The sequence below is a fragment of the Sciurus vulgaris genome (assembly GCF_902686455.1).
Source record: "Sciurus vulgaris genome assembly, chromosome: 15".
NCBI lineage: Eukaryota > Metazoa > Chordata > Mammalia > Rodentia > Sciuridae > Sciurus > Sciurus vulgaris.
In genome coordinates, this window is record NC_136476.1 from 90641037 (window position 1) to 90653648 (window position 12612).

General features: G+C 49.2%; 1 protein-coding gene across 21 annotated transcripts in view; it reads left to right on the top strand.

Annotated features, from left to right (window-relative positions):
* Positions 1 to 12612, top strand: part of EHMT1 (euchromatic histone lysine methyltransferase 1) — a 151952-nt gene that overhangs the window by 91217 nt on the left and 48123 nt on the right. For 18 of the 21 annotated variants that reach the window (XM_079112741.1, XM_079112748.1, XM_079112755.1 and 15 more), the window contains 3 exons: positions 4009 to 4086; positions 5699 to 5819; positions 10011 to 10142. In XM_079112741.1, the coding sequence (XP_078968867.1) occupies positions 4009 to 4086; positions 5699 to 5819; positions 10011 to 10142 (331 nt within the window). The remainder of the gene's footprint in view (positions 1 to 4008; positions 4087 to 5698; positions 5820 to 10010; positions 10143 to 12612) is intronic. The other 3 variants (XM_079112754.1, XM_079112737.1, XM_079112752.1) reach the window with 2 other exon arrangements.

Below are 12612 nucleotides of genomic sequence, written 5' to 3' on the forward strand. Positions count from 1 at the left end.
CATACAGAATTTATTTTGTGATAAAATGTGGGGTAGATATACTGAGTGCAGGTGAATTTTATGGTCTATAAATTATATCTCAATAGAGCTTTTAGAATAAAACGTGAGGTAAGGGGCCTAGGGCTTCCCTCAGAATAGCTGGGCCAGAGTTTTCACTCCCATTTATCGCTTGACATTTCCTTCCCCTGCTGATTTAAAATGCCAGCTGAATCCTATACCAGATGGCATGTGAGTGAGTATTTCTGTATTCCATCTTTGGTTGAGGTCTTTTAGAGAGAATCTAGATACTGAGTAACCCTGAGTAACTTAGGTATTGATAGAAAATTAAAAATTAAATAACTTTCAAGCTAACAGAAGAACCAAGAAACAAAAACTTGAACCAAGAAGAAAATATGGTCATTGGAAAACAAAACAGGATGGCAGGAGTAAATCTCCATAGACATAAGCAGTAGAGGTTTTATTGTGTAGACCCTTCCAGAGGACAAAGGCAGAATGCTACCTTTGCACAGGACCCTAAGTACAGGTGTGCTGAATGAAACCTGAGTCAGATGTAGCTGTGTGCTGAAAGAGTAATGACCATGGAAGGTGAGGCCTCTACCAGGGATGTCTGTCAGGCCAGGCAGGGAGATCACTTCAGCCTGGGCAACGTGGTGAGGCCTAAGGATGAATGATAGCTGATAGGTACATAGCATTTTATCAAGTTCAGCTTTCTGCTCTTTGAATTGGGAGATTACTGTGCACCTGCACTTAGGACAGCTGTACAGCTCTGTCATTACTCTGTCATCACATACCTGTGCAACCTTACCTGGATCAAAACCTTGGCTCTTACCATCACTTCCACAGCCTCCCTGACCCTCCAGAAGGGATCCCTCGCCTGTGTGCTACCACTGTAGGGTTCGTTTGGTTTTGTTCTTTATAAATAAAATTGTACAGTATGTGTGCTTACATTTTTTTAATATGACTTATTTTATTCAACATTATTGTGTTTGGGGTTTTTATGTTGTTTTGTTACTTTCTGTCATCATCCAATTGGACTGTGGGGTCTTTGAGGCCCTGTTAGGAGGTCTACAGGATCAAAACTGTTACCTCAAAAATATTGAGATGTCTGTTTCTCCATCTCCTTCAGGGGAGTGGCCATGTTGCTGTCTTTGCTTGGGCAGCTAATTACCTGTGTCCTTGTGGTTTGAACATTCTCAGCCTAAATTTCCACTGCAGTGAAAGTCAGTGAAGGTCAGCCTAAATTTCCACTGCAGTGAAGGTCAGAGGATGTAACCCATGTTAACAAAAGCTCTCAATGGTTCTCAGTCATTTTTTCAGAGTATGGGGTCCCAAGACCGTAGTGTTTGGGTTGTTTCCAGGGAGGGCTGTTCCATATGGCAGTGCCAGCAGCATCCCTGTGCATGGCTGACCCTTGGTGTACATGGGAGTGGAGTGTGTCTCGCTACGCCTGTGGACCCTGCCATGCAGGTTTCCCTGTAGGGTGGCTGCACCAGTTGTCAATTCTGCCAGCCGTCTGTGAGCGATAAGTGTGAAGCGCTAATGCAGTATAGTTTTAATTTCACTTTCCTGATTTCCAAGAAGATTTAATACTTTTCTGTCTGTTTACTTGCTCTTTGGATGCCTTCCCTTTTGAAATGCCTATTCAAGTCTCAACCATTTGTCCACTGGGTTTTTTTGTCCTTTTAAAAAGTCATTTTGTAGGAGTTCTTTGGCCTAGCAGTGAGCCCTTGTATGTATAGTCAGTACCATGTCTCCTTCCACTGTGACTTGCCTCTTCCCTGAAAAGTTGGTGACCTTGTCTCTCTGCTTAGATTGAAAGCTAATCACAAGGACTGTGACAAGTTAGGTGCAGCCACCATTCTGGGTGCTGGTTGGGGAGAGCTGGACCTTTGCCTCTTAGACTGAACCCATAATGGGGCCAGGTGACCAGAGTTGTGTCCCCCTGGGTCGAGGGCTGGCAGGTGCTAGCTGATGGCTGGGTAAGGGCTAATCCTGACCAATAAATTATAATATAATTCCTAATTAAGAAAAGCTGACCAAACATGTCAAAAGGTTATATTTAGTGGTGAAAAGTCAGAGCACTTCTTTTGTCAGTTGTAAAATGAGGGTGGGATAGCTGCTTTCATCTCTTCATGTGGGCACAGCAGCACCAGCTGCTTTGGCTGATGCTGTAGAGAAGAGCCAGGAAAAACCCTCAGTATTTAAAAGGACAAAGGGAGAAGAGTTTCTGGGCATGTGATCATCTGTCTGGAAATCCAGGAAGACCAGCTGAGAACTCACCATAGCTGCTGAGCTGAACTTCATGTGAGCAGGATATAAACTTGCCATTTCCTTGTGTGGCTGTCATCAGGCACTTAGAGAATGTAATGCCAGCATCGTCAACAAAATTGGCAAATACTTAGAGACATTTTTTAACTTTTCTAAGTAAAACAGTACACATATCCAGATAGTAGTGTGCAGTGACCAGCACTTGGCTGGTCTCACCTGTCTGTGCTTGGGTTACTTGAGGCAGATATGTCAGTGCGGATCTTTAAAGACCAGGCCTAGGGAAGGCAAACCACAATATCAACACCTGAAATATGAGTTGTGATACCTCTCTCTTCTTCTCTCTCTCTCTCTCTCCTTTCTGGTGCCATGTCCCCAGCTGCTTTCCTCTGCCTCACACTTTTGCCATGATGTTCTGCCTCCTGTCAGGCCCCAAGGAATGCAGTCAGTCATCTGTAGACTGAGACCTCTGAAACTGAGCCCTCAAATAAATTTTTGTCCTCTAATTGTTCAGGTTGGGTCTTTTCATCACAGCATCAAAAAAACTGAAATTGGTACTGAGAAGGTGGGCTGTTGCTGTGACTAACCTGATTCTGTGATTTAGAAGCTTTTTGGACTGTTTGGAATTTGTGAGAGGAATTTTGAGAGGTTTAGAGATGCAAGATGGAAAAATTTTGGTATGAAAAATATTGATAGCATATTTCATAAAAAGTAACTTCTACAATAAGAAAAGCAGGTCCAAGTCTGAAAGTGGACTAAGGATGGGGCATGTGAGATACAGTAGAAGACAGAAAAGCACTAAGAAGTGAAGGAAAAGACTCAGGCCCTTTGTGGGTGGGGAAGTGAGATCTAAGCAACAGTGAGATTCTGTTGAAAGATTGGTGGCTCCCCTGTGGGCGTTGTTGTTGGAGGTCATGGTGGGGGAGGTGACCCAGAGGTTCCACACCTCTCCTGTCCTCCTGTTGGACCTAGAAGACATTGGCTTGTCTGTCTGGAACACAGCTTTAGTGTGGAATCACCCAGGTGCTTGCTGATTTATAGGGTGGGATGCAGTGAACTCACCAGGCTACAGAGCATGCAGGAGGCCACAGCCTCCTGGGAAATGGGTGGGCAAGAGCTGGATGGATGCCCACATGTTTTAGTGCCTTTTGCAACAGACGTTACTAATGTGTGGCCAGTATAGATAGCAGAGATGAGCTCAGCAGGACAGCAGGTATCTCTGTCATGATGTGAGGCTGCAGGCTGCGTGTGGCAGCACATTTGCTGGAAGGAGCAGGGTAGTGTGGTAGTGGAGGCTCCTGGGTTGGACTGGGGTTGTCAGCATAGGTCTGGTTGTGTAACCTCTGAGAATGCTTTCACCGTGCGTCTTGTTCCTTTTCATGGACACCTGCCATGCTTCGAGTATCCAGTGCACTTGTCCTTGTTCCTTAGCACAGGAACCTCCAGGACCCAGGGGGTGAGTTTGAGTGCACACAGAGTGGTCACCTTCCCATCGTGATGTGGAGACTCTGCCAAGGAGCAGGCTGGAAACTCAGGCTGTGTCTTATTCGCTGCCTGGATTCACTCCTGACCAACATCAGACAAGCAGCCCACCTGGACAGTGGACAGACGACAGGGTCTTCTCTGTGCACCTCCAGTGTGCACTGCCAATGTATTTTTTAAAGTCTGCTTCCAATCCATTTGTCTGACATTAAAGGAACTAATCGGTTTTCGTTCTTTTCCCTCGGTACTATGGCTGCTCAGATGGATGGCGAGTCAGAGGAGGAGCAGGAGTCGGCTGATACTGGGGAGGACGAGGACGGCGGAGACGAGTCTGACCTGGTAATCCAGCATGTGGCCTGGCCTCTGTGCAGTGGAGGAGGTGCAGGAGGTCATAGTTGCCCTGTTGTTTGCTGAGTCAGCCTGTTCTGGTGCTGGGGCCTGGCACAGGCAGGCAGGGGTCCTGCTCTTGGGAAAGCAGGTAAAGAGACCCACACAGAGTCATGATGTGATGCCAGGCAGAGCCCAAGGGGCCGTGTAGCCACTTGTGGTATAGCAGTAGGCCAGGCCTGGTACAGGCTGTCCTGCCAGTGCTGACCCAGACTGAGGGGAAGGGTGTGGTCCCATGTACTGATTGTCCCGTGCAAGTGGTGTGGCAGATGGAGTGGGGTCCGGCTGCAGGGGCTGCTGTGAGAGTGAAGGAAGCACTGTGTTTGGGCATTTTGATGGTGAATGGGCAGGACTCTGGTGGGTCGGTTGACACACCGTGAGGTACAGGAGAGAACAGGGCTCTGTTCTGCCCACACTGAGGTCTGTTGTGCCCAGAGGGTAGCAAGGGTCAGAGGCAGGGCCTGAGGGTCCAAGGAATGGAGGAGCTTAGAAATGGGGAAGTGTGCTGAGGCCCTAGGATGGAGCCTCAGAACACCCTGTGTGTGAGCACTATGCACAGGAGGCCAGCGGCCCATGAGCTCAAGGGGCACATGACTATGAACAGCTCCAAAGAGGGAGGAAGTGTTCCATGCAGCAGCCTGCCACCCAGTGAAGGAGACAGAGCACACGTAGACCCTCGGGCGTGGCATGGAAGTGTGTCTCTGGGTGGTAGGTGGAAGGTGCAGGATCAGGGTAGTGGCAGGTTTTGAGTGTGGTGCTTATAGTTCTTCTGGAAGCTTTGCTATGTAGGATTGCAGAGTAGAGCAAGGGCTGTCAGAAGGGAGGGACACTGGACAGCACAATCCCCAGGCATCTGGCCCCAGGGCTCCTGTGCACGGCCACGGCAGCACATGTGTCAGTCCGTCTGAACAGTTGGCATGCTATGCGGTGTGTACCTTCCCACGTGTCGGGCACAGCGTCCTCAAGTGTCTGCCTGCATCCATGGAAGGAGGGCAGTGAGACCCCATACTATCATTGTGACCTGTGCCACTCCGGGTTAGGAGTGTGCGCTGTATGCCGGTTGTAATTCCAGGAGGTCAGATGCCCTTCCTTCATCCAGATATTAGGAGCAGATGCTCAGGCATCTCACTGTGTCATTAACTGGTTTGTGACTTGGAGTCCAGGCATGCTGAGCATTGTTTGTTCCTTTTCTCATGAGCAGGACAAATGGACACATGGTGGAAAGTGGACTCTTCCTTCTGAGCTTATTTACTTAGTTCCTGGGTAGGATTTTCCAATCTATTCCTTTCCTTTGTGTGAAACTCAATAAGAATTATAAGTTCCATTTTAGTTTTCTTGGCTCTTTTGCCTCTAAAAGGACTGAGTTTGGAGAGATGTTTAGGGAACAGCGTGGGTATCTTTAGAATGTGACCCAGAAGAATGTCTAGAAATGAAGTGAATCTGCTAAAAGAAGAATCAAGACATAGCAAGTATTTTGTTTTGCAGGCAGACAACTCCTAGTCCCTTTTGCTCTTGAGAGCTCCCCCTGCTTTGCTTCTGACGTTCCTGCCCTTTGGTCCTCCAGAGTTCTGAATCCAGCATCAAGAAGAAGTTTCTCAAGAGGAGAGGAAAGACTGAGAGCCCCTGGATCAAGCCGGCTCGGAAAAGGAGGAGGAGAAGTAGAAAGAAGCCATGTGCTGCGCTCGGTAAGCGCAGTGGCCCTGTGGCCCCTGCACTAGCATGGGTACCTCCGGGCCGAGTGGCAGGCCTGGGGCCGGGGCTCTGCATAGGATTTCATTTGAAAGGAGGGTCCACTGTTGACAACGTTTGAAATGACCTCATAAGAGAAACTCAGTGTCCCTCACTTGGTCTTCTCTGGGCAAACCTAGTTGATCCTGGCTTCGTTGCTGAGCACTGAGCTGAGGCAGATTGTTTATTTGGCACCTACACAGGGTGCCTGGCAACCTGTGGTCTGTAGATGTTTCCCACGTTGCTTGACGGAGAGGGGTCTATGATCACGTGGTGACCCTTGAGGCCTTGTCTGTGTGGCAGAGTCAGGCCTTGTGGTAGCACCCCTGTTCTGGCAGTGATTGCAGAGTGAATGCTTGGAAGGGGCCATGGGGTCATTGCCAAGGTCAGTATTCTTAGAGCGGTTTCATTTATGTGGAATGGCATACCACAGAGCACGCATAGTTCACCCACAGTTTGATGAGTTCATGTGCCTACAGCCATGGAGCCCTCACCACACCAAATCACATCACCCAAGTCCTCACCACCCCGGGTCTCCTGTGTGCCCTGCAGCCCTCAAGATCCTTCCCTGTTCTTAGGCACCCTGATCTGCCCTGTTCCTGCCGATGCGTTAGCGCTCAGTAGAATTCTGTGAGTGGAGTCGCTCTGTGTGGGCTTTTTTCTTATGGCTTCTTTGAGCACAGTTGTTTCAGAGTGCTACTGCTGCACATGTCAGCGGTCCATTCCTGTCACTGCAGAGAAGTGCCCGTGGCTCGGACCACTGTTACTGGGTGCACTCAGCTCTTCCTGTTTGGGCTCTCAGGGAAGCTGTTGTGGATGGTGACTGGTGGGTCTCTAGCAGTGGCATGACTGGGTCATGCTGTTTGCTCAGCTATTTTTTCAAAGCACAGGTCTTGCTTCATGTCCCCACAAAAGCACTGGGGGTTTTTCTCCTCTCTGTGCTTGCCAGTACTTGTTAGGGTTGGTCTGTTTAATTTCAGTGGTTCAAGGCATACTCATGGTGTCTCTTGACAGTAGTTGGCTTTTACTGATGAATAATGAGGTTGCATCTCTTAACCTTTGTGTATTTCCTTTTGTGAAGTGTGTTTGCATCTTTTGTTCCCTTTCAAAACCAGGGTGTTTGTCTTACTGAGTTGTAAGAGGTCTTCAAGTATTCTAGATGAAGCCTGATCAGGTGGATGTTTTGTGTACATTTGTACCCAGGCTGTAGCTTGCTTTGTCATTTTCCTAATGGTATGTTTAGGGTCAGAGCAACAGTTAAAAATTTTTGTTGAAGTCTAATTTATGAATTCTTTTCTTATTCATGCTTTTTGTGCTTTGAGAAATCGTTGACCTAGTAAAGGGTTGGGGATGTAGCTCAATGGTAAAGAACCCCTGGGTTCAATCCCCAGTACCAAGGAAAGAAAAAAAGAAGAGGACAAAGAGATCTTTGACTAACTTAGTTCGCCAGGGTCTTGTCCTGGTCTTGTCTCATGAAGTTGTGCAGTTTAAATGCTCACAGATAGTTCTGCTGCATTTCGAGGCAGTGTTTGAACATGGTGACAGGAAGGGCCTTACTCCTGGTCCGTGACTTTTCTTTTTGTTGAGCGCAAGCTCTGCCATGAACATAGACCAAACATCTGTGTCTTTCCACCGAGGCAGAACTTACCAAGTAACAGTGAATTCACAAGCTACCCCACTTCACCAGTGGCAGGGCACTGAATGGGCAGTGGTGGGTTCTTTTATTCTAATCTTCATCGCCAATGTTGGTGACACTTAAGCCACATGTTGCACTTACACGTGGCGTTTCTAGATTGCAGAAAGGCTGAGAGAGGTTAGGGGGGCCACAGGGTTTCTGGAGGTGGCACTGGGCGAAAGCAGAGGGCAGATGGTCAGAGGAGGAGCAGGCTGGAGAACATGTTCAGGGCGCAGAGCTGTCAGAGCACAGAACTGACCCCAGGCCAGGGTCCTGAAGGCAGATGTGTTCGCAGCAGGGAGATGGAGCTGAGCTGGAGGTTTTCCACCTGTTGGTCTCATGGCACATTCGCTGGTGGCTGATGGCGGGTGGGTGCGTGCCCCTGGGCCTTGTCTTGGGGCGTGCTTTCTTTTGTGGGTCTTGGGCAAAGGGTTGCTTCGTTCGGTCTGGGGTGTTTGACAGCTCACAGGCCTGGTTTCTCTTCACGGTGGTGCTGGGCAGATGGTGGCTGTTGACTTGAACTAACGAGGTGGAGTCATTCCACCTCCACACTTACACTTGAAATGGAGCAGCTGTTGGCGAACTAGTGCTGCATGAGATGGAGTCGTGAGAGGCCAGGCCCAGCGGTTCCATAGAGCGCGAGTCCCTTGGAGCACGGCACAGCCTGCCTTATTGAGTTACCTGGGAATTTGGTGGGCCTTTAATGAGTGGGGCTGCTGGGGGCTTTCTGGTTGGTCCCGCTTACATGTTTCTCTTTGCCCCACCCCTCAGAGCTGCAGCACTTCTCTCTTTTCCCTCATTCAGCTACACTTCTAGCCTCCCAGACATGCAGGAAGCTGGCTGCCCAGGTGTCTGGGAGGCAGCCCAAGGTGGAGAGGGCCGTGGAGTTGTGGGGTTTTATGATTCTGTACTTGAATGCTTCCCGCTTCCCTCTGAGCTCATCTGCTTCTTCATTTGTGTTTTCTTCTCTTTTCACTTGGGATCACCAGAACACTGATGTGGTTTTTACTCTTGGCTGACCTAACATTTGTAGATCCAAGGCAAAAGGTTGTTCTTGTGGGTAGAGGTTTCGTTTTTGTCATCTTGGCTGTGACAGGTACATTGCATGCCTGAAGTTTACTCACACTGGAGTTTGGTTTTTGTATCTTTATGTGAAGTGTTTATAATTATACAAAGACTATTCATGTTTCTTCAAATTGGTGATTTCTCAAAGTAGTTTACTTTTGTATCTAAGGTTTAGGTGCAGAATACAGTGTGAATGACAAGACTATTATTAGTCGTTCATTTATTTCACTTGTTGATGAGGAGGTTATAAGCTTGGGTGAAGTATGCTGGTGTTAGAGATCCATTGTAAGCACACTCTTTTCTTAGGCTTCCCAGTGAAATGTCTGTACAGTGCCAAGTGTAAGCTTGAGGCCGGGGGCTGGTGACCAAACAAAAGCGGACTGAAACGGCAGAAGCAAGCTTTATTGGAATTTGGTTCTCTGACGAAATTTCCAGCCCCCTGGGGCGCAGGTCAGGGTGGAGAGCTGGAGAAAATTGCACGTGGCCCCGGCTGCCCAGGGTCTTTATAGGCCAGAATAGGAAGGGGGTCCTGCTGAGCGACAGGTGGATGTAAGGGTCAGTGGGGTTTATCTGTCTGTGTTTGATTGGTCACTCTTTGGCACGCTGCCTGCTTCCTCAGTCATTTTGTTCCCTCCCACATAGCCACTCAAGTCCTGACCTAACACCAAGTGTTCAGCTTTGCATGTCCTTCCTGGGAAGCCGAGACAGGCTGACATACTGCTGCTGCCATCCTGTGTCCGTCCTCAAGGACGAGGGACCACAGAGGCCTTTGTACCTTCCTGCACATGCTGCGAAATGAGTGGCGCCAGCTCATCTCCACAGTGGTCTTCCTTGGCATGCCTGGATTTTCTTGCTTCTAGTGAGGGCTGCACTTTACAGAACCTGTAAAGTGGGGCTGTCACTGACCTTTCCCTGGGAACCTCTGTGTATGTCAACTAGGACAGCCAGCAAGCCAGAGCCTCCAGCTGGTGCGAACCCCTGTCACTCTGTACATGGGGCTGTTGCTTCAGGTAGTTTCATTAGTTGGTCTTACACCCAGGCAAGTTAGATTTTTCTGTCTTATTTTAAAGTGATTTGCAGAATGTATACCACACTTGTACTCATTTTCCTGATTATTTAACAATTCTAGTCTGCCTGGTGTAGTCACAGAGGAAGATGTGTTAGCATGTGAGTGCCCTTGTTTTCTCCATACAGTCCCCTCCCACCATTCAGGTAGAGCTGGGGATCAGAAAAATGGTGTGCAAAGGAGAGAACAGTAGTGCTATTGGAGTGGCCCAGGTGATTGGCTTTGTGGTTAGGGTTGGATGGGCCCTTGAGGGTCAGTCCTGTCCTGGGGACTGGCCTTTTGCCCAGGTGCTCTCAGCGGGTGGCTGTTGCACATTCTCATGGTGTGTGCCTTTCTGTGTAGGTTCCGAGGCGTGTAAGCCACCTCCAGGAAGCTCCGAGCAGACGGCTCCAGGAGACAGCTCTGGGTATATGGAAGTTTCTCTGGACTCACTGGATCTCCGTGTCAAAGGGATTCTGTCCTCCCAAGCAGAAGGTGAATGCTGGTGGTGTAGCAGTGACCGCACCATCTTGTTCTTTGTTAGCTGGTCTCAACCTCTGGATTAGCCTGATGCCCCCTTGCTGGATATTAGTAGAAACTGTGATTAAACACATCACTTAAAGGTGACTGGCAGATACTCAGAATTTGTTTGCCAGGTCACTCACAGCACACAAATGAAGAGGCAGAGAGCATAGGAGCCCCCTTAGAGGAAACTAGCCGCCACCTCATGCAAGGTCAGGGAGTCCAGCAGTGTTCTCTACCCTGGGCCAGACACATTTCTGTGCAGAATCCCTAAAGAAAAGATACCCTTCCACCCTGGCCGTGTCTCAGGACACGTGGGTGACATGACTTTGAATAATGTGCTGTGAGGATCTTTGATGCTAATGGCTTAAGCCTGCCTTCTGGCTGTCACTAAGCTAATGTCCACGGGGGGCGCTCTGCAACAGAGTAAAATGCCTGTTCAGGGTTCTTTCTGTGCCCTTGGTCCCAGGCACACCACCAGCTTCTGTCGGGAGTCTTTGTGCCAGAAGCCACGGGGCTGCTGTCACCTCTCTGTTGCTCCCTCTTTGCAATCCACTAGAAACCTGTTGATGAAAAGCAGTTGTCTAATTGTTTTGGAGAACCTCACTGCGGGAGGAGCATGTAAATCCCATTTCTTTACACTCCGTGCAGAGTTTGCATTGTAGTGTTAGCTTAGAGGGACTTAATGAGCCATTTGTTAAACAACAGGTAACTAGTTGTTTGGGATTTTGAGCAGTTAGGCAGGCATGAGTTAAGAGACCATATCTTTAGCTTAACATAATTCTTAGGCTTTTCTGTCAGAGGAACTTTTTTCATTTTTCTCTTCTTGCACCAAGAGGAGCAGAAATCCCTCTTGAATTTCACAAAGCTCTCACCAAGGGAAACCCTGTGCCTCCGTTCCAGATAAAGAATGACTGTGTGTTTAAATTTTCTGGGCTTGGGTTTGGTGGCTCAGGAGGTTAGGGCTTTGGCTTAAGCAGGAGATAGTGCTCTATCACACCAGCTCCTGTGCCGTGCAGGAAACCCCGCCTCCTGCTTGTGAGAGCAGGCACAGTGGCACCGAGGGGCCCTCCACCTGAAAATGCATCTGTCTGTCTCTGGTAAAGTGAGGGCTGACCGTGGGAAGCATGGCTGGAAAAGAACCAGGAGTGGTAGACACAGGACCTAGTGCTGAGAGTCAGTCAGTGGGAAGGAAGAGGCTGATTGTCGAGGCTCTTCAGATTCCATGGCGTTTCTTAAGCTGGCCTCCCACATTCGCGTCCCTGAGATTGATGAGTCTGTAGCTGACCTGTCGAGTCACACTTTTGGTCCAGAGAGCAGCACCTTGCAGTGCTGCTCATGGTTCTCCATGCTCTAGTGTGGAGTCAGGACAATTGAGCAAGTGGAGTCAGAGCCAGGGCTCAGGCAGGTCTGGAGGCCTCAGGAACTGGCCAGTGGGAGCAGGTGGTCATTTGGGAGACTCAGGCTTGAGCCTGGGCCAGGGAGAGTCTTTGTATTGAGGTTGGAAATCTCCCCAGTCATTGGCTTCCTTTTTCACTGTCTCTGCTCGCAGGTGTGCTGAGGTGAGTTGGGTGGCTTGTGACCACGTAACCAGAGCAGAGGTCAGTGGGAGGGCCAGGAGCCACATCTGCTTTCTCTTGAAGGCCCTGCACTCCTTACTGCTGGGGACTGGAATGCATCCCAAGCCCAAGAATACATCAGGCATGGCCTGGGCTCCTGGGTGATCTCACCTCACCCTCCTGAGCCGCATGGGCATAGTGTGGCCAGAGGACAGTGATCCAGACAGTTTTTTGTGCTTCTTTGTTTCCTCATTTTTAAAACCATGTTGCTGGTCAGGATCATCTCAAAGGCCCTTACGGTTTTAAAACTTACAGTGAGTTCAGCTTGAGTCTCATCTCACATTTCCTGATCTTCTGGGCTGTGGGTGATCCAGAGACTGAGCTGTGATTCAGGCAGCGGGAGGTGGTATGTAATGAGGTCCTTTCTTCTCAGAGACCTGTGGTTTAGGTTGTTTCTCGTTTATGGACCCTGTGCAGGGGCCTAGACTCCCTCCTGGCTGGGACCAAACCAGATTACTAGCAAGGACCAGAGGTGGACAGTGAGCAGCTTTGTGAGGGACGGTGCATCCCCCACTCAGCATGGTACTGTTGGAGGGAAACTGAAGCATGAACACACTTCTGAAGAGCTCATTTGAACAGTTGGATCAGGCAGCTCTGAGCCGGGAGGGATTCAGGGCTGCAGAGGGAGTGCCGGGTTGAGTTATTGGCTCTGTCCTGCTGGCAAGCCCCTGTTGCACCACTTGGTTGGCTTCTTCTGACCAGGGAAGCTGGAGCTTCACTTTTCTGTGATACAGAGGTTCAGAAGATGCAGCCCAGTTTCCTTACATCTGTACACTGTCAAGGCCCAGGTGACTGTCCACCAGGGATTCCTTGAGTCAGGTGTT